This window comes from Perognathus longimembris, chromosome 7 (genome assembly GCF_023159225.1).
Source record: "Perognathus longimembris pacificus isolate PPM17 chromosome 7, ASM2315922v1, whole genome shotgun sequence".
Classification (NCBI taxonomy): Eukaryota; Metazoa; Chordata; class Mammalia; order Rodentia; family Heteromyidae; genus Perognathus; species Perognathus longimembris.
The window spans coordinates 6,200,971-6,223,520 of record NC_063167.1 but is presented as its reverse complement, the minus strand read 5'-3'; the positions used below and the strand labels follow the sequence as shown (position 1 = coordinate 6,223,520).

The 22,550-nt window shown below is 41.1% G+C and overlaps 1 protein-coding gene across 4 annotated transcripts in view; it reads right to left on the bottom strand.

Annotated features, from left to right (window-relative positions):
• Kif1b (kinesin family member 1B) overlaps positions 1–22,550 on the bottom strand; it is a 140,288-nt gene that overhangs the window by 105,973 nt on the left and 11,765 nt on the right. For all 4 annotated transcript variants that reach the window (XM_048350209.1, XM_048350206.1, XM_048350207.1 and 1 more), the window contains exons 2-3: positions 13,553–13,731; positions 481–557 (exon numbers count right to left, since the gene is read on the bottom strand). In XM_048350209.1, coding sequence (XP_048206166.1) covers positions 481–557; positions 13,553–13,658 — 183 coding nt within the window. In that variant the 5' untranslated portion in view covers positions 13,659–13,731. The remainder of the gene's footprint in view (positions 1–480; positions 558–13,552; positions 13,732–22,550) is intronic.

The window sequence follows — 22,550 nt, the reverse complement described above, 5'->3', positions numbered from 1 at the left end:
CTTGAGCAAAAAGAGCTAAGGGACAGCGCCCAGGCCCTGAGTTCAAGTCCAGAACACACTCACTCACACATATACAATTAGTTAATTCAACTAATAAATAGAAACGAACGACCCCAAAACAACTGCCATATAACAACAACAAAATTTCAGGGACAATGTCCACAACCTGAGCTCAAGACCCATGACCAACAGAAAAAGAAAAGTTTAGTTGGGGTTATTACAATCCTTCTAGCCATTCCCTAGTATAAAGTTAGCATCAATTGAGCCAGTTTTATATGTATGTAGATGTGCATATATATGTATGCATGTATGCTATACACAAATGTCCTGTTACTAAAATACTTTACTAAAGAACATATTTTATTCTTCAGAGAGTAATTCCTTATATCAAAAAACAAATTTACCTACAATATGAGACCTGGATCTGCTCAGGCTAAGGCAAAAGACAAAAAGAAAAGGAGAGCAAGGCAGGAGACTCACCGAGGTGTGAGACCAGTAAGAGTAGTCAAAGCTGAAAGACTTTGGTGCTTCCTTTGGGTTCTTTGGGTTAATAATACCTAGAAAATGAAATAACAAAAACTACTTAGTTCTGTTAAACAAATTCTTTACTTAAACACAGTGTTACATACACTGCATGTTCAAAATACCCAAATCATCAGCATATTCATACCACTGAACCTAAATTAGACAATCAAAAAACAAATATCACTTCTTTTTTTTTTTGCCAGTCCTGGGGCTTGAACTCAGAGCCTGAGCACTGTCCCTGGCTTCTTTTTGCTCAAGGCTAGCGCTCTGCCACTTGAGCCACAGCGCCACTTCTGGCTGTTTTCTGTATATGTGGTGCTGAAGAATCAAAACCAGGGCTTCATGTATATGAAGCAAGCACTCTTGCCACTAGGCCATATTCCCAGCCCCCCAAATTTCACTTTTTTTTTTTTTTTTTGGCCAGTCCTGGGGCTTGGACTCAGGGCCTGAGCACTGTCCCTGGCTTCTTTTTGCTCAAGGCTAGCACTCTGCCACTTGAGCCCACAGCGCCACTTCTGGCCGTTTTCTGTATATGTGGTGCTGGGGAATTGAACCCAGGGCCTCATGTATAGGAGACAAGCACTCTTGCCACTAGGCCATACCCCCAGTCCAAATTTCACATTTTTTTAAAGAGGCAACTTACATATGCAACTTGAAAAGCAGCAAATGAACAGTATCTCTGGGGATCACCAGTATTTAGAACAAAGCCTGGTATACAATATATTCTCAGTCAATATTCTGTGATTAAATTTTTATCTTCCCTAGGTATGTTGGCAGGCAAAATTTGGAAATGGGCCATGTTACTATATTGAGGTACCTTATAAGGCTTGAAATATTTCAACACATTAAAAATAAAACATTAAGCTGGGCACCTGTGGTTCATGCCTGTAATCCTAGCTACTCAAATGGCTCAAAATCTAGGGCTGCAGTTCAAAACCAGCCTGGGCAGAAAAAAAAAGTTTGTGAGACTCATCTCCAATTAAGCATCAACAAAAGCTGAAAGTGGGGCATTTGATCAAATGGTAGAGCAGTAGCTTTGGGCAAAAAAGTTCAGGGACAGTATCCAGGCCCTGAGTTCAAGTCCAGTACACATTCACTCACACATATACAATTAATTAAATTAATAAATAGAAAAGAACGGCATTAATCCAACCACAAGGTGAAACATGCTTTAAATATCTTGGTACTTCAGAAAAGCATCCATTACAAAAATGCTTTTTTCTGAAGTCCACAGTTGACACAAAGGAATATCTAAATTTATGTATGTATGCGTATGTATTTATGTAATAGAATCAGAGACCTAATCGATCATGAAACAAATAGCAAAATTATTTCTTTGTCTGAAAGGCATGAAGTGTCACTGACCATATTTAAAGTGATTTCTCCTGTAATTAAACTAGCCACCGTATTCTTTAGAGATAAATGAATGCCGAAGCTTAATCTCTTCTCATACACACAAAGCTTTAGCTCTTCACATTTCACACAGAACAGAATCGTTTAAACGTGGTCATGGAATCTCCGCAAAGACTGTACATCTCAACCAATCCATTTCGCTAGGACAGCACAACCTAGGCTATTAGTGAGATCAGGATTAAAAAATAAATCTGTCTCAGGCAGCTGCTGCTCAGAACACAAATAGCAACAGTTGCCATGGTGTTGGGTTCTCTCTCTCTCACTGGATTCCGCTGGGTACAGTCACACACTTATGTTCCGACCTCAAATGCTGACAGAGTATTAATAAGACTCATACTGCACATAATCATGTGACAAGGGAACATGGTTCTAGAAAGAACATCTCCCAACATACAAATGGCAATCTCAGCTAAGAAGTATACTTCTAGCCAAAAAAACACAATAGCAAAGATTTAAGTATCAGCTGACATTCACGGAGCAGTTATTCCAAGCCATAAGTACATTCTGTTTATTAACCTTTTTAATCCTCCCAACCACTCAATGAAACGGAGGTTTATTCATCCTTATTTTATAGATGAAGAAACCATCACAGAGTGGTTAACTTAAGGCTGCAGGCAGGTCCAAGCTTTGAACGTGGAGAGTTATGTTCCAGAGCTCATGTTTATCACTTAAATGCCTACAATGCACAAAGGCAAAAGGCGGAAGACATTTTATATGCAGGTATTTTTCCATGAATATGGATATGTGTATATTGATACTTCCCTTAAAGGTAAGCCACAGACATTGTTTACAATTCTCTTTATCCATTTAAAATTTCCCAGTTTTAACTACACACCATACAAACTCCAAGATAACAGAAACAAGTGCCTTACCGTGAGCTCAGGTTTTAGTGGCTCAGCAGTTAGAATCCCCATGAGATTCAGGGCATGTCAATGAGACCATCTCCACTACACAAAAATATGGCTACAATAAACATTTGCAAAAACCTCTAAAAAATATCTGCCATTGTTAACTATTAAAGTTTATTTATGCTTGAAATTTTTTAAAGCCATACTGAACTCATTCTTTTTTTTTTTCTTTTTTTGCCAGTCCTGGGCCTTGGCCTCAGGGCCTGAGCACTGTCCCTGGCTTCTTTTTGCTCAAGGCTAGCACTCTGCCACTTGAGCCACAGCGCTACTTCTGGCCGTTTTCTGTATATGTGGTACTGGGGAATCGAACCCAGGGCTTCAAGTATACGAGGCAAGCGCTCTTGCCACTAGGCCATATCCCCAGCCCCGATGAACTCATTCTTTTAGTTACCAATTCTGGCGAGGACAACTTGAAAAGGAACTAATTCTCAGACCCTACTCTATGGTTGTCTTTCCTCAAAAGAAAAGGAAAAACTACACCAGTGAATTCATTCTCAATTCACATGAAATTCTTTCCCTCTGCATTCCTTTCTCCCAGATAGTCAAAGCTTTAGACCCTAATACATTTTCCTAACTTACAGATTGAAAAACAACTTTTTTTTCCTTTAGTGCTAGAAATTAAACCTAGGGCATTACCACAGAACTACACTCCCATCTTTTTTTTTCTCAAGAACCAAATATCAAATTTAATTTAAAGGAAAACAAGCAGATATTGTCTGCAGGAACAATGAAGCGAAGCATTCCTAAGTTCACGTTTATTGCAACAGTAGAAGAAAAATAAAAATGCCATTTAGCTGAAGAAGTTCTAAGTTACTTGCAAATCAACTCATTTCAGAGTAGAGACTCCTTGATCACGTCTTAATATCAAAAAGTATACAGTCTTCTCTCTTTGGACGTCTTGTACATTTGAAGAGGCAATTGTACAAAGTTTCCTACTTTCTACACTGTATAAATTCTATTTCAGCCAACTCTCAGAGGAGGAACAACAAATAAAACACAAAGAACACTGAGTATTCTGTTTTTGTTGATTTATTTATTTCTTCATGTTTCTTCATCAATGTCTATGGTAGTCACAGTTTCTCCTGCATCTCCCTGTATCATGTTTACATGTTCGTCATAAACATGTAATCTGCTTTGAAGCTCTTGGTCATTTCTCTTCTTCACATAAATCCACTAATCCAGGCTGAGTCTGATGAGATACAGGGACTCCTCTATGACTTATTGCTGGTCCATGTTTCAAATCCCCTCAACCAACTGTTTTTCTTTTCTGTTATCCCTGAGCCTCTTTGTGTTCAAGTCTAGTAGTGCTCCACCACTTGAGCCACAAGGCCACTTCCAGCTTTTTCTGAGTAGTTTATTCTCCAATAAGAGATAAGAGTCTGTGGGACTTTCTGGTATGGGCTGGTTTTGAACTATGTGATCCTCAGATCTCAGCCTCCTGAGTAGGTAGGATTAGAGCATAAGCCACCTGCGCCCAGCCCAACCTATTTTTAAGTAACTTTATTAACAATAAATACCTTTCAAAATCAATTCATAAACAAAAATACAACTTCCAAATCTTCTTTCAAGGGCTGGGGTTTGTAGCTCAGTACTAGAGAACTAACTTGCATGCATGAAGCTCTGGTCTCTAGCCCAAGCCCCCGCCACCACCCCCCCGACACACACACATGCATGCACACAAAATTCTTTCTTCATATAATGGTTTGGCAAATAAGATTACATTCACCATGATTATCTCTTTTAGAGGAGGATTGGCAGGGTGGTGATATTTTCTACTTCTTAAGTTCTTCATCTTTGTCTAAAATAATTTTATTCTTTATGCTTATGTATATTATTTTGAATATATAAAATATTTCTATCTTATTTTTTTTATATTTAACTGGTTCTCATAGCCCAGACTGGCCTCAAACTTACAATCCTTCTCTGCCTCCTCCTCTTGAGTGCTGGGATCACAGACATTCCCTACCATGCCCGGAACCCTAATCAAAGTTTCAAAACCCTAGAACTTGTAGAGGAAGAAAGATTCACTGGGGAGAAAATGTTGATGACCTTCTTGGGTTTATCAGAACCCTTCAAAGCCAATAAACTACTACTTCCATAGATGATGAGTTAGCATTTCTAAATGTGCCAGAGGATTTTTCTTTCTGAATTAATAATAGTCAAATTCTAACTTACTACCATTAACCCAATTCAGAAATAAGCAATCTCTTCTTAGCATGGTGGGCCATGCCTAGAATCCTTGCACTCAAGTAGCTGAGGAAGGAGATCTTAAGTTCAAGACTAGTCTAGGCTATCCAGAGAGACCCTGTCTCAAAAAATGTAAAACAGACTAGGCACAATGGGTCACACCTCTAATCTCAGCACTTGGGAGGTGGAAGCAGAAGGATCCTGACTTTAAAGCCAGTTTTGAATTCATAGCAAAACGTTGTCCCCTTCCCCCAAAAGGAAACAATAATCTAGAAAATATTTCTAAGCACTTACAGAATGAAATGTAATCCTTATCTGACTTATTATGCATAATAATGTATAATGTACTCATGGCCTAATATAACTGTACAACACCTTCATAATACAATAAAGTAAAAAAAATATTTCTCAGGATTTTATCAAAGGAGGAAATAGAATACTATATAGGCTTTAATCTGGCCCTACCCCAAGTATCTAAAACTAAAGATCCATCAATAATTCTCACACAAAATGAAGTCTATATTAAATTTTTCTTTATGTATAAGATGAGAATAATAATGCATAACTTTATAGAACTATTGTAAGATTAATTAATCCATGTCAAGCTTTAGCTCAGAGCCTAGCATAATGTAAATGTTCACAACATGTCATTTGACTAGTAGGTGTCTACCATAGCCCCAGCTTGAAGATACCTACTGAAAATAAATTTCTGTCCATAGAGCTTACGTTTACTCTCCAGTGAAGGAGTCAGATAGTTATTAGAAATAATATCAGAAGACAAAGCAGCATCAAGACAAAAGATGCAGTAGAGACAGTACAAGTGACCATTTTGGATCAGAGTAAGGTAATATTTGAGTGGGGTCCTGCCCCAAGTTCAAGGTTACAGCAAGATTACAATATAGCCAAAGGAGTAAGTGATAAAAGATATGGATTGGCTTAGGTCCCTCTCCAGAGTCAATCCCAGTTAGGACTGATGGCCAAGGTTAGAACTTTTAGTTTTATTCTTAAAACGGCAAGAAACTAATGAATGAATGGTTTTATGCAGAGGGGTAGCATGATTTGATTTACATTTCCAAAACATGTCTAGCTATAATGTAGGATCAAGGGCAGAAGCATAGAGACAGGAAGCTATTATGCTGATTTAGACTAGAGTAAAAATGGTAAAAAGTAAATGGCTTCAGGATACATTGTGAAGGCAGAGACAAAAGACAAAGGCAAGAAGTGACTTCAACATTTTTGTTCTGAGCAACTAGAAGGATGGGTAAATTACTTGGGGAGGGCAGGAGGCAAAAGCAACAATTCTGTGTAGGACCTGTTGCATTTGAGGCCTTCAAGTTAAATGTGTAGCTAGCAGGACATGTCTGCAGACCTACACAGAGGCCAGGCTAGAGACCTGAGCTTGGGAGTCTCCAGTCCAGTGACTTTTTTTTTTTTTTTTTTGCCAGTCCTAGGGCTTGGACTCAGGGCCTGAGCACTGTCCCTGGCTCCTTTTTGCTCAAGGCTAGCACTCTGCCAACTTGAGCCACAGCACCACTTCTGGCAGTTTTCTATACACATGGTGCTGAGGAATCGAACCTAGGGCTTCATGTATATGAGGCAAGCACTCTTGCCACTAGGCCATATTCCCAGTCCCTCCAGTGACATTTAAAGCCTGGAACTAGATGAAATCACCACCAAGTCTGCTTTCTCTAGAAAAAGAAATGAGAACCAAGGCCTGGATGAGTGAAGGGGACTTGAGAATGGCGTGGAAGGGAGGCCATCAGGAACCTGACAGTGAAGAGATGGAAATAGCTCAAGGAACAGCCAGGCTGTGCTGCCTACCATTATTACAATGAGCACTATTGTAACTACCCTCACGACTCCCCTGGGAATAAGCCTTTGTCATCAGGCTGTCTCTCCTTTTCCCCAGTCCCTGCTCTGCTCACCCACGCCTCTGGGCCCCGCCTCAGTTATCACATCTTGTCTAATTCCCAGGCTGCCTTCCTGAATACTTCTTCAACCTGAAAGGCAGTGCCAAGTCCAATGAGAAGATGCTCTCTCATTCATCCTCTTCATTTCACACCTTTCCCCTTTGGGATTCACACTCTCATTCTTAGGCTGCAGCCAACACTGGTTACCTTAAGAGAGCTCCTGACTGTAAAACTATCCACAATAATATAAACTTCTTAACAAAGGGTCACAAAATCTTTCAAAGGTCTTGGTATCCCCATGACTATGTTCTCATTTTTGGAGTCATTTCAAGTCAATATTAACTTTACTGTGTCTATTAAATCACCCAATTTTAGTGCCTTTTCTCCATGCCTCCTTCTTTCCAACGTTATTATTATTATTATTATTATTATTATTATTATTATCAGTGGTGCCAGTCCTGGGGCTTGAACTCAAGGCCTGGAAGGCTGTTCCTAAGCTTCTTTTGCTCAAGGCTAGTGCTCTACCACTTGAACCACAGCTCCAACTCTGGCTTTTTGATGGTTAATTGGAAGTAAGAGTCTCAGGACTTTCCTTTCTGGATTGGCATTGAACCACGACCCTCAGATCTCAGCCTCCAGAGTAGCTAGGATTACAGGCATAAGCCACCAGCACCTGACAGTAACGATATTTTCATTACTGAGCCCTAGAAAATAAGGCAGTCAAAACGAAATCGGTATTTAAAAGCCTTTTTACATTCCAGAATAAGTGTGTTTATCTATTATCTTAAAGTCTCTAATGTAGTAATTACACATTGCTTGAAAACTACACTAAGATTCTGCCTCCAACTATAATTTACTTATCAGCATGGCAACCCTAATTTTATATTAACTTTTCTCACAAAGCATGTTTGAGGCTTACTAAAAATCCTAGTAATGGGCCAAGTACGGTAGTGCATGCCTATAATTCCAGTACTTAGAAGGCAGAAACTAGACAGTGAATCTGAAGCCAGCCTGGATTAAACAGGGAAACTGTCTCAAAAAATAAAGGTTTGATTTTTTTTATCAAATGTACTTTACTCATAACAAAATTTATTACAAGAACTTAAGTTTAAAAGACGGCGGGAGTCCTGAGGTTGAGAAGAAAATCTGCTAGCAGCACTGGTCTCTGTGACACTGGAAACCAGTGGCTTATGCCTAGAATCCTAGCTACTCAGGAGGTTGAGATCATGGTTTGAAGCCAGCCTGGGCAAGAAAGTCCATGAAACTCTTATCTCCAATATACTACTCAAAAAAGCTGGAAGTGGTGCTATGGCTCAAGTGGTAGAGCACTGGCCTTGAGCAAAAGAAGCTCAGGGATAGCACCTAGGCCCAGAGTTCAAGCCCCAGGACCACAAAAACCCTCTGTGATATAGTTAGTATAACTTCCTTCTTCCATAAGCCTCTCAGAAGAGTACAGCATTTATATTTCAAAACCACAAAGTCAAAACCTATAGGCAATCTCTTCTGGAGCCTTCTCACAATAATAAACTTATACAGTAAGGTGAAATAAAGCCTACTGCCATAAAGTTTCTTAACCATTTCAAACAACAAACTTAGATTCTTAATCTTTCAAAACAGGCATAAATGCATTAAATGTGTTCACCAAATACAAAAAAAAAATTCAGTGCATAATAAGGAAAAACCTAACTCTTCGGTGTCACAGTGTTAAATGCTAGATTTTTCTTTTGACTTCTCAAAGCTGGGTACAGTGGCACACACCTATCACCCCAGTAACTCGGGAGGCCGAGGCAAAGGTTCTTAGGTTTGAGGTCAGCCTAAGTTTCATAGTGAGAGCCTACCTCCAAAAATTAAAACAAGAAAAATTCTCAGTAATTCTGTTCTTTTACACACAATTTGAATGATTTTTAAAGGAGATGATTTGAAGACCTAGCTCTTACTCAGACTAAGTGCCCAGATTTCTGAATTGATAACTATGCCCACTCATCCCTTTTTTTTGGCAGTCTTGGGGCTTGAACTCAGGGCCTGAGCACTGTCCCTGGCTTCTTTTTGCTCAAGGCTCTCTCTCTACCACTTGAGACACAGCACCACTTTTGGCTTTTTCTATATATGTGGTGCTGAGGAATCGAACTCAGGGCTTCATGTATATGAGGCAAGCACTCTACCACTAGGCCATATTCCCAGCCCCCTCTCATCCCTTTTTATGATTTCCTTCCAGCTATAAGAGACAGCTTGGGATGTGATTCAATAGTGGTGCATGCCTAGCATGCACTAAGCTATTGGTTCAATCCCAGTATCACTATAAAAAGGAAAGGACAGAGAAAGGGAGAGGGAGACTGACAGAGAGAGGGAAGGAAAAAGACAAGATACCAAAGTGGATTTTAACTTAACCACTGAATTCAGAGAAGACACACATGGTCCATACTATTGCACAGAATAGTAAGACAGTAACTCTTGGGTGGTAGTACTCAGAGCACAAAAGATAAGACTGTGGGCTCTAGGGCCAGACAGCCAAGTTCATTTTCTAATTCTCCCAATTCCCACATGTGTGAGCACCAGACAAGCAAGCCAACACTACTTGTTCAAGGCCTTCTTCAACATAAGACGACTGGAGTACCTGGCATAGAACTGCTGGGATGACTGGGTGAATTAAATCTCTTTGCATAAGTATGCCTGGTACAGCTTGTCTGTTGCTGCTGTTTAGTAACCATAGTATTTTTCCCCAATAAAAGGCAATTTAAAAAGTAAAGGTTTTGGGCTGGGAATATGGCCTAGTGGTAAAGTGCTCACCTCATATACATGAAGCCCTGGGTTTGATTCCTCAGCACCACATAGACAGAAAAAGCCAGAAGTGGCGCTGTGGCTCAAGTGGCAGAGTGCTAGCCTTGAGCAAAAAGAAGCCAGGGACAGTGCTCAAGCCCTGAGTTCAAGCCCCAGGACCGGCAAAAAAAAAAAATTAAAATTTTTTTTAAAAAATAAAGGTTTTTGTTTTTCCCATCACCCATTTTCACAGAGAAAGGAACTCTCTGATCAACCCAGAACAATGTCTGCAAAAACAATCAGCATAGTTAAATCATTTCCTCATTGTGTTGCTTCTGCTAATTCTGGCCCTTCAGTTTTCCAGTCTGCCAAAACAAAGGGCTTCTCAGGAATTCCTACCTTTCCCCTCCTAGTCCCCACCATTTAGATACAGGCCTACTACTTAAGTTCTTTATGTAGAGACCTATCTCTAAGACAAAACAAAAATCCTGCAAAGTTTAGTGATTTGCAGCTTATACTTGCTGAAGAGTAAAAACAAATTTGCTATTCCTTATTCCTACCACATTTTACACACTGCCTTCATCCTAAGCAATACAACTGAGAAAAGTTTTTAGCCTATTATAATCACATGCCTTCACAGACCAAAAGTGAAATCTGGGCTGGGGATATAGCCTAGTGGCAAGAGTGCCTGCCTCGGATACACGAGGCTCTAGGTTCGATTCCCCAGCACCACATATACAGAAAACGGCCAGAAGCGGCGCTGTGGCTCAAGTGGCAGAGTGCTAGCCTTGAGCGGGAAGAAGCCAGGGACGGTGCTCCGGCCCTGAGTCCAAGGCCCAGGACTGGCCAAAAAAAAAAAAAAATGAAATCTATGAATGCCTACCTTTCCTAACACAGGGCAGGAAGGGGTAGTCAGGAAGCACAGTAACTGCCTCCAGGCTTTGCTAACTCCCACCAGCACCATGCCATACACATAACCAGGAAACTCTCAGAAGCAATCAACACATATTATTACTGGAATGAACTTTCAAAAATGATCTCCTATACTCTTAGAGAAGGAACACAAACAGGAGGCCCAGTTCAAACCCCAATACAGCAAACAAAGATTAATTTATACTAGAAAATGCATACACTAATCCTTCTTTTTTTTTTTTTTTTGGCCAGTCCTGGGCCTTGAACTCAGGGCCTGAGCACTGTCCCTGGCTTCCTTTTGCTCAAGGCTAGCACTCTGCCACTTGAGCCACAGCGCCACTTCTGGCCGTTTTCCATATATGTGGTGCTGGGGAATTGAACCCAGGGCCTCATGTATACAAGGCAAGCACTCTTGCCACTAGGCCATATCCCCAGCCCCACACTAATCCTTCTTTAAATTCTTCTTCCTAATTTTTTTTTTTTTTTGTCTGTTGTACGACTTGAACTCTGGGCCTGGGCACTCACTGTCCCTTGAGCTCTTCAGTTCAAGGCTGGTGCTCTACTACTTTGAGCACGCCACTTCCAGTTTTCTGGAGGTTAATTGGAGATAAGAGTCTCATGGACTTTCCTGCCTGGGCTGGCTTTCAAATGTGATCCTCAGATCTCAGTCTCCCGAGTAAGGCATGAGCCACCGCCTCCGGCCTTCCCAAATATTTTGTCCACGCTCTTCTACAATCTCAAATTTTCAGCAGTGGAACAAGAGATCATTTTTCTGCCTGTTGTGATATGCAGCAGTTTACTTAAAGATGTACATGTGAATGAAGTTTAAAAAAAATTATGTGTGTGTGTGTCTGTGTGTGTGTGTGTGTGTGTTTATTATAAGGAACACAAAAAAAATCAGAGTTACTTCTATCCCACTAAAATTGGGCATTCGGAAGACCCTAGGCAAAGGAAGACAAAAATGGATAAACAAACAAGATTTATCAAAGGGAAAGACACAGAATCCAATCAAAAGACAAAGCAAAGCATCGCAATTTATATTCATTTCAATCACTCAATGGAATATATATTTCACATCCTCAAAGAAAATCAGATATATCTGCTACCTGTTTGTGTCTCAGATTTACATACATAACCTAACTTTAAATGTGAACAGTTAAATCGTAATCTACCCTATTTTCCTTTCTACAATACCATTAGACAATTTAAAAATATTCCAAAGTGGGAGAAACTTGGAATATAAAGGATATTATTGGAAGAAAGCCATTTGTGTGTGCTCAGGAGTCCCACAATGTCACAGCTGTAACATTTATCTGTGCCACAGAAAATCATTTCCTCTGAGACCACTACTCAGCTACGACATAGTTTCAGACTTCATACATTCCTGAAGTGTTTTTTACACTTCTTTACTTCTGTCTGCAATCAGCTATAATCCCTGTACGTAGAATTCCAGGTCGGTCTGCCATTACAGGGGCCTTCTAACGCAGCTAACACCTGTGGCTATCACATATTTGTTTCAGTTTTCAGTAGTCCAAAGCACATGCACTCTCTCAATCTAAGCCCAGTGAATTTTTTTTCTCAAATTTTTATTATCAAACTTATGTACAGAGAGGTTACAGTTTCATACGTTGGGCATTGGATACATTTCTTGTACTGTTTGTTACCTTGTCCCTCATGCCCCCCTCCCTCCCCCCAGCCCAATGAATTTTTAAAAGCAATTTCTTTTTCTAATCATATCACAAATGCCTCACTTAAAATCTCTTACTTAAAATCATTAGGATTGCATGCTAGTCAAAGTAAGAAATGGCCATATAAATAGAAAGAGGTTGCCCCGTAAAACAGAAACAGAAATTTCTAGGAGAGTTTCTCATATGACAGATAAAATCATTCTTATACAATGTTATCTGCATTCTAAGAACAGATACTCTAGCAAGGAATGAAATCCTTTGAGCCAGGATAAAGTATTTGGCTAAAATAATTAATCCTAAATTTTCAGATTCCATTAACTAACTTTTAATTTTTTTTAGCAGACTAACACTAAAGTCACAAACTACAATACCTGCTGGCATTTTATGTACCAAGAGGCAATGTGTTATGGCCAGTTGGTCAAAAGTACCATTATGTGGCTCTATCATACCACTAACTGAACAAGCAACAATTTGGAAAAATTTCCCAAGAATACTAAAGATTTAGATTAAATCCTACTCACTCCTCAGGGTCTAGCTTACGCACCATTTTCAATGATAAATCTTTACATCTGCCCTTTCCCAAATGTACATTTGCACTTTTCTACTTTGTTGTTTTTTTGAGACATGGTCCAACTATGCACTCCAGGCTAGCCTCAAACTCACTATGCAGCCCAGGCTGTCCTTGAACTCACAATCTTCTCTCCTTAGCCTTCTGAAGGCTGAGATTGCAACACCATGCCAGACAGTTTACTCTATACCCTTTATATTCACTGAGCTACAGAACACCCATTGTTCAATTCAACTGCTATAAGGTAGGAAGAAAGTAAGTCTGGAGACCATCTTGGCAAGCTCAAGTGCTATTTAAAATTGAAAAAGAAAAACAATCAACCTTGGGGCCTTAATAGTTATATATCACTTCAGAATTTAGTAAAAATCACCGTTTACACCTTTACTGTCATTAAGGTATCAACACATAAAGCATGAACACTAGCTAAATTTGTTGTTGTTCAGGAATTGTCAACTGCAAAGAGTAAACGCGGCTCCATATTTAAACACTGCAGTGAACATCTCCAGAGGGAAAAACATCCAAGGCTCATTCAGACTGGCAATGTTCAAAGCCTTAATGGGCAGGTATTGACTTACTCTGACAGAATCAGAAGAGAAGGGAGGCAGGGAGGAGAGGAAGTTGAGCGAGGTAACGAGAGAGGACAGGGAGGTGAGGCAGGTGAGCATGTAAACAGCAAGTACTCACTGGTAGAGTTGCCCTGCATCTGAATGATGCACTTGGACTCCTTGCTGGTCTCTCGAGAATTGAAGGGCCTCACGCGGACAGCCACCTTCACGGAGGCTCCCGACATTCTGACGGCTTCGTAAAGTGTACGCAGTCCAGAAAAGAAGAATCAAATGTTCTTTTCAAGTTATACTCGTTTCCTTAAAAAAAAAAAAAGAGTTCACATAAGATAATCAGAATTAGAAGAAATACAAGGAAATACAAGCTACTTTAAGCGCAAAGAGCTACTACCTGTGCTGATACCATTTGTAAAACCCTCATCCCTCTCCCCCTGTGAATCATCTATTCTAAATAGTAAATGATCAAGTAATAAAGATGAAAATGACTTGTTTTCTTTCTTTCTTTTTGTTGGTCCTAGAGGCTTGAACCCCAGGCCTGGGTGCTTGTCCCTGAGCTTTTTTCGCTAAAGGCTAGCACATGACCCCTTTGCGTCCTGGCAGCACTTCTCGTTTTCTGGTGGTTAACTGGAGATAAGAGTCTTATGGAGGGCTGGGGATATAGCCTAGTGGCAAGAGTGCCTGCCTCGGATACATGAGGCCCTAGGTTCGATTCCCCAGCACCACATATACAGAAAAACGGCCAGAAGCGGCGCTGTGGCTCAAGTGGCAGAGTGCTAGCCTTGAGCGGGAAGAAGCCAGGGACAGTGCTCAGGCCCTGAGTCCAAGGCCCAGGACTGGCCAAAAAAAAAAAAATAAAAATAAAAAAGAGTCTTATGGACTTTCCTATCTGTGTTGGTTTGAACTTCAGTCCTCAGATCTCAGCCTCCTAAGTAGCTAAGATTACAGGCATGAGGCACCCTTGCATTAAAATAGCTCTCCAAGCATCTCTTTCTTTTTTTGTCTTTTCTTTTTTTTTTTTTTCCAGTCCTGGGGCTTGGACTCAGGGCCTGAGCACTGTCCCTGGCTTCATTTTGCTCAAGGCTAGCACTCTACCACTTGAGCCACGCTGCCACTTCTGTTTTTTTCTATATATGTGGTGCTGGGCATTGAACCCAGGGCTTCATGTATATGAGGCGGGCACTCTTGTCACTAGGCCATATCCCCAGCCCCCAATCATCCTCTTCCTCATCACAAAGTCCCTTAACTTATTATCTTTGAAAATAATAATAAATAAATAAAATAACATGCTTTACTTTTTCTTTCTTACTTTGTTTCTGGATCAAACCTCAGTTAATATATGATAACCATGCCTGACATTTTCCTCACACCTGTAATCCTAGCTACTCAGGAGGCTGAGATCTGAGGATCATGATTTGAAACCAGCCTAGGCAGGAAAGACTCTTATCTCCAATAAGCCACTAAAACAGCTGGAGATGGAGTTGTGGCTCAAGTGGTAGAATGCTTGAACAAAAGAAGAAGCTCAAGGATAGCACCCAGGCCCTGAGTTCAAGCCCCAGGACCAAAACAACAACAAAAAAGGTGCTACAGGAAAAAAATGTAAACATTTCAGAAGAATAGTTTCCCTCCGTACAAAACAAAATCAACACTATAAAAAAAAACAAAACCAAGTAAGTAATTTCCACAAGAAATAGATTTCCCTAGTCAGGAAAAAAATCATCATTCTATTCCCTCCAAGAAGAACCAAACAACAGAAACAGCTTACAAAGAAAAGTATTCATGAGTCCAATTATCAAGGAAACAAACAAAGGAACTTAAATGTAATCATTTTTTTCCACATAGTTAAAATTAGAAAAGCTAATCTTCTATGGTAAAGCACTGTCAAGGCATGTCCCAAGGGGGGAAGAAAAGCAAAATAAAATCCTGAAGTCACTCCACCTCGTTATCTTCCCTAATTTTTTTTTTAAGTGTCATCACTATTTGAAGTTACTGCTTTGGGGGCATCTTTGGTCCATCACACCAGTTCAGACTGCTAAGAGAGATCGAGTCTGTGTCCTAGCATTTAGGACAGCACCTAAGTGCAAAAACTCAGGGTTTTTGGTCTGTTCAAGGAAAGAATTAATGAATTTTATTTTCTAGTTGTGACAATCATCTGTTTTACATTATTTGATTTGCTGGATTTTTGTTTCAATTGATTAAAATATTTTTGACATAAATCATTTTTTGTCCACCATGGGACTTGAACTCAGGGCCTGGGTGCTGTCCTTGAGCTCTTTTGCTCAAGGCTAGCGCTCTATCACTTTGAGCCATAGCTCCACTTCCATTTTTATGGTGTTTAATTGGAGCTAAGAGTTTCACAAACTTTCCTGCCGAGGTTGGCTTTGAACTATGATCCACCTGAGTAGCTAGGATTACAGGCATGAGCCACCAGCTCCCAGCATTAATCTTTTTATATATGTTGTTTTTTCAGTGTTTCACATTAAATGGATAGTTCTTTATTTAACATATCAAATTTTTTGTGGTCACATTTACCAAATGAAAACGTAAAGAGTTACTAACTCGGGTCTGGGAATATGGCCTAGTGACAAGAGTGCTTGCCTCGTATATCTGAAGCCCTGGGTTCGATTCCCCAGCACCACATATATAGAAAATGGCCAGAAGTGGCGCTGTGGCTCAAGTGGCAGAGTGCTAGCCTTGAGCAAAAAGAAGCCAGGGACAGTGCTCAGGCCCTGAGTTCAAGGCCCAGGACTGGCCAAAGGGAAAAAAAAAAAGTTACTAACTCACCCGATTAATGTTGCATGTCTTATATCCTATACACCAAAAAAGAATGAAGTATTTAGCCAGGCACTGGTGGCTCATGCCTATAATCCTAGTATTCAAGAGGCTGAGATCTGAGGATCTGGGTTCCAAAACAGCCTCAAGGAAAATCCTTGAGACTCTTATCTCCAATTAACTACCAGAAAAACAGAAGTGGCCTTGTGGCTCAAAGGAGTATAACACTAGCCTTGAGCCAAAGAGCTCAGGGACAGTGCCCAGGTCCTGAGTTCAAGCCCCACAACTGACCAAAAAAAAGAATTTAGAAAAAGCAAGATTGAAAAACACCATTGGCTGAAATTTTAGCTCAGTGTAGACTAGTCCATGTGACTAACATGCAACAGGCCTTGGATCTGGTCCTCAGCAGTGCAAAAGAGTGCGGAGGGGGAGATGGAAGGAAGGTAAATATTGTTCACTCTGGATAGCAGCACAGACCTGTAATCTAACTATTCAGGAAGCTGTAACTGAAAGATCAAAAGTTCAAGCCAAACTCGGGTGCTAGTGGTTTCTGCATATATTCCTAGCTACTTGGGATGCTGACATTGGGAGGCCTAGACACAGAGGCACTGCTGTTATCCAAGCTAAGATGAGAAGCCTACCATGAAGGTGGACACACCCAGACATATTCCCAGGTAATGAAAACCAATCTCAAAATAACCAGCAGAAAACAGCTAGAGAGCACGGCTCAGCAGTAAGAATGCCTGCTTAGTAAGTGCAAGTTCCAGAGTTCAAACCCCAGTACCCCAAAAATAAATTTAAAACATAAAGGTCAAGGACAATCAGGGCAACCTTTTCTCAAATTAAAAAAGCTCTGGTGATATAGCTCAGTGGTTTTGGGTTCAATCCTCAGTGCTATAAAATCAAAATAAAAAACCATCAAACTATTCACCCAGGGTGTCCTTTGATATATAGTCACCATCTCAACTTTTAACAGTTTTGAGCTGGGAATATGGCCTAGTGGTAAAGTGCTCACCTTGTATACATGAAGCCCTGGGTTCGATTCCTCAGCACCACATATATAGAAAAAGCCAGAAGTGGCGCTGTGGCTCAAGTGGCAGAGTGCTAGCCTTGAGCAAAAAGAAGCCAGGGACAGTGCTCAGGCCCTGAGTCCAAGCCCCAGGACTGGCAAAAACAAAACAAAACAAAACAAAACAATTTTGTGTGGCCCAAGATGCCCTGGAACTCTTTTTTGAACCCAGGGCTTCATGTATACGAGCCAAGCACTCTTGCCATTAGGCCATATCCCCAGCCCGCTAGAACTCTTAACCCTCCTGCCTCAGCCTGTCAAGGGATGAGATTGCAGACATGCACCACTATGCCTGCTCTAAATAGTCCTGCTTCTACCATCATTCTCCAAAGTTTCAACATGTAAGTCTTAGAATCATCTTGTTTCCTTATCTTTGAATCCATGTATGTTATTCATGAAAAACCATAGGAAACTGTCCAGACATAAATTTGTATTTTCCATCCCTACCTCTCCCACTCTCACTGCCCTTATTCTAAATCCATGACCTCACAACCACATGCCTCGAATACTTGTGCTGAATGAACTATTCTTTGAGCTTTCAATTTCTGATCCAATAGTTCAAGAGGGTTGCACAAAACAGAATGGGTGGGGGTGGGGTCCCTGGGAAAGCAAATGACTCATCCTATTTAGAATTCAACAGTTTTTTAGATAGGTCTAGTATAAGTTAGATTTTTTTGGATGGGGGGGAGGCTTTTTTATTTCATTTTTCAAAGGTTATGATGTAGATCCCAAGCCAAACAAAAACCATGGCGCCTGATCTTCCACAATTCCTCACTACTTCTCCCTACTTATTTTTCTTCCTATGATATTGTTCAACTCCAAGCATGCCTCTTCCAAAATGCTTTAACCCGAACAGTACAGAACCAGTGGTGTTTCTACAGGGCTTGCGGCTTCAAATACACTGTGAGACCACCGCATCACTTTTCATGACTATAAGCGGCTGCGCATGGTTCTTTAACGGCTTCTCAAAGTGAAAAATCCTATTCCTTCAAATATCTCTGGAGCTTGGACCCCATGGAGAAAAGCAGCTAATTTTGGGCTGGAGTGCAAGACTCAAGTGGCAGAGCACCTGCCTAGCAAGCATGAGGCCTTGAGTTCAAACTTCAAGAATGGCACTCACAAAAAGAAAGAAAAGAAGAGGGATAGGAGGAGAGGAAGGGAGAAGGGAAAGAAGAAAGGGGGAGGGAAGGATAGAAACTAGTGAATACAAGAACTAAATATAGACCTAGTGTGTATGTCTTGTTGTCTTGTATAAATTTTCCATGATAATTAAATAGTCCATGAGTTCTTTTTGAGAGAAAGATGTCACTAATAAACACAGGAAAAAAATGAATTCGAATTTTCATCTTTTTACAGCCCTACTGCTATAGAGGCTTTCTGTCCCAATCCTCACTGGTGACTAAAATGCCTACCATGAAAGGTTGGTTGATAGGGAACCATTGTGTGTTTGTCTGAAGACATCTGAATCAAATGATGTGTCTGAACAACACTACAAGTGGATATTGAAGCAGCGTGCACTTCCTGTGCGGCTCCAGCAGGAATTCATACACTACCTCCTGAGTATTCTTGCCTCACTCCTTAAAAAAGAAAAGTTAGGGGCTGGGGATATAGCCTAGTGGCAAGAGTGCCTGCCTAGGATACACGAGGCCCTAGGTTCGATTCCCCAGCACCACATATACAGAAAACGGCCAGAAGCGGCGCTGTGGCTCAAGTGGCAGAGTGCTAGCCTTGAGCAGGAAGAAGCCAGGGACAGTGCTCAGGCCCTGAGTCCAAGGCCCAGGACTGGCAAAAAAAAAAAAAAAAAAAAAAGAAAAGTTAGCCAGGAGCCAGCAGCTCACATCTGTAATCCTATCCACTCAAGAGGCTGAGATCTGAGGATGTGGTTCAAAGTCAGCCCCAGCAGTAAAGTCTGTGAGACTCTGATATCCAGTTAATCTAAAAAAAAAAAAAAAAAAAAAAAAAAGCCAGAGTGAAGCTGTGTCTCAAGTGGTAGGCTGCCTTGAGCAAAAAACTTTAGGGACAGCACCCAGGCCCTGAGTTTAAGCCCTGTGAAAGGCACACACATACATAAAAAGTTAGAATCAAACACTAGATTTTAGTTTATAAGACATGCACAGCAAAGGAGTAATTCATCTGACACATCAAAGATGACAGCAGCCAAACCCAGAATATGGGAAATTTTATAGAACAAATTCCCAGTTTCTTTACTATAAATAGCATAATTGAGACATAATTTAGAAGCTATACAAAATACATAACCGGGAATGAAAGAAACAAGTGACAAAACGTTGTTACTGAATATTATTCAATAGTTATGTTACTGAATATTTAAAAATTTTAAACAAAATTTTCTTTTATGTCCTACAAAGTATCAAATGCGTCTGACTTACAACTAAACAGCAAAAGCTGAACCCTCTTGCTGGGATTTTTTTTTTTTTTGGCCAGTCCTGGGGCTTGGACTCAGGGCCTGAGCACTGTCCCTGGCTTCTTTTTGCTCAAGGCTAGCACTCTGCCACTTGAGCCACAGCGCCCCCTCTGGCCATTTTCTGTATATGTGGTGCTGGGGAATTGAACCCAGGGCCTCATGTATAGGAGGCAAGCACTCTTGCCACTAGGCCGTATCCCCAGCCCTCTTGCTGGGATTTTGACATAAAGTACTATGATTTCTAAATATGAACCAAACACTAATGTCTCTAGTATCTCACTGTCCATATACATTAATCTTTCCATAGACTGCATTCCTCTACTTTGCTATCCTGCCAGCATTGCATTCAATCTCACAAAGTAAAAAAAATTCTCCCCCAACATCACCAGTTCTTTGCCTTTCTTCTATTTCATAAATGAAATGCTCCCCCCCAAGGGGCTGGGAATATGGCCTAGTGGCAAGAGTGCTTGCCTCGTATACATGAAGCCCTGGGTTTGATTCCCAAGCACCACATATATAGAAAATAGCCAGAAGTGGCGCTGTGGCTCAGGTGGCAGAGTGCTAGCCTTGAGCAAAAAGAAGCCAGGGACAGTGCTCAGGCCCTGAGTCCAAGGCCCAGGACTGGCAAAAAAAGAAAAAAAGAAAGAAATGCTCCCACCATTCTCCTGTTTCCATAAACTAAACACAAATTAAAATGCTGCTTTCTTCCATCCATCTACTCAGTAATAAATTACACAGCTTCTCTCTTTCATTTCTACCACCACAACCCCACTAGCCTTTCAATACTTTCTTCCTAAGCAAACTGTTTTCTTCCTTCTGCCTCACGCACACTCTACAATATCCTATTCCCCTTGTCATCAGCTCTGTCTATACTACAGGACACCACCAGATTTTCTTCCCATAGCGCAGGTCCATTTCTGTCATTGCCCACTAGAAATCCCTGCATCTCTGCTGTCTACCAAACTACCAGTCAAAGTGTTTTGTAACTTAAACCACCAACATTCAACAAGCCCACAAAACACTGCCTTCCATCCATATTCCCTAACCACCATCCACCAGTGGGCTTCCAGAACCATCTCAAGGTTTTCCTTTGCCCCAAAGTTCCTTTACCCAACATGATAAGTGATATTAAAACTGATTTGGGGAAAGTGTGTGGTGACTCACACCTGTAATTCATACTAGGCACCATGTCTGTTATCCCAGCTACTCCAGTGGTTGTGTCTGAGGATTGTGGTTCAAAGCCAGCTGGGCAGAAAAGCCCATGAGACTCTCACCTCCAATTAACCACCATAAAGCTGGAAGTAAAGCTATACTTCAAGTGGTAGAAAGGAAGGCAGACAGGAAAGGTAATCAAAAGTATTCTGAGTCACTTACACAGCCTGGTTTCTAGACAGTTTCTGTTTTCCTTCTTTATGACACACAGAAGCATTAAGAAAGTGGAATGGAGCAAAAATTCCAGAAGCATTCATTAACATTAAAGGGACAATAAAGCATTTAGGTTCAATCTATTTGAATATTTCTCAATAAATTTTGCTTAATTGCTTAAAGCAATTGTTGTAAAACTGCCATTTATTCTCAGAGGCAGCATGGGTTGATTATCAGGAGTCTAAGGAGAAACTAAATCTTTCAGCAAGAATAAATAACACCAGGGTTTTTGTGGGGCTTTTTTCTTTTTTTTTTAGGGGGGGGGCACTGTTGTTGTTGGTATTCCTAACACGGAGATTCATTCACATCATTCCCTCTTCTTAAAAATCAACTACTGGGGGCTGGGAATATGGCCTACTGGTAGAGTGCTTGCCTCGCATACATGAAGTCTTGGGATCAATTCCTCAGCACCACATATATAGAAAAAAGCCACAAGTGGCGCTGTGGCTCAAGTGGTAGAGTGCTAGCCTAGAGCAAAAAGAAGCCAGGGACAGGGGCTAGGAATATGGCCTAGTGGCAAGAGTGCTCACCTCGTATACATGAAGCCCTGGGTTCGGTCCCCCAGCACCACATATGTAGAAAACGGTCAGAAGGGGCGCTGCGGCTTAAGTGGCAGAGTGCTAGCCTTGAGCAAAAAGAAGCCAGGGACAGTGCTCAGGCCCTGAGTCCAAGGCCCAGGACTGGCAAAAAAAAAAGAAGCAGCTAGGGACAGTGCTCAGGCCCTGATTTCAAGCTCCAGGACTAGCAACAACAACAACAACAACAACAAAAAGATAACTACTGAAGTTGAGAGCCATGGGCTCATGCTTCTAATCCTAGCTACTTAGAAGGCTGAGATCTGAGGATCACAGTTCCAAGCCAGCCTGGGCAGGAAAAATCCTTAAGACTTTTATCTTCAATTAATCATCACAAAAGTGGAACTGTGGCTCAAGTGGTAGAGCACTAGCCTTGAGCAAAAAAGCTCAGAGAGAGCGTCTAACCCCTGAATTCAAGCCCTAGGACCAGCAGCCACACAAGAAAATCAACTAGTGAGCTTGATTCACAGTTGTCATCCTAGCTACTCAGGAGGCTAAGGAGCTGAGGATTGAGGTTGGAAGCCAACTCAGACAGGAAAGTCCATGAGACTCTAATCTCCAATTAATTACCAAAAAGCATGAAGTAGAACTGCAGCTTAAGTAGTAAAGAGCTAGCCTTGAGCACAAAGCCCTGAGTTCAAGCCCCAGTACCAGCACCAGAAAACAAAAACAAAATCCTTTCACCGATTCCCACAGCAGAACCTTAGAGTTCAAGGGCCTCCACCAGGGCTAGGAATATGGCCTAGTGGTAAAGTGCTTGCCTTGCAAACATGAAGCCCTGGGTTCGATTCCTCAGCACCACGTATATAGAAAAAGCCAGAAGTGGTGCTGTGGCTCAAGTGGCAGAGTGCTAGCC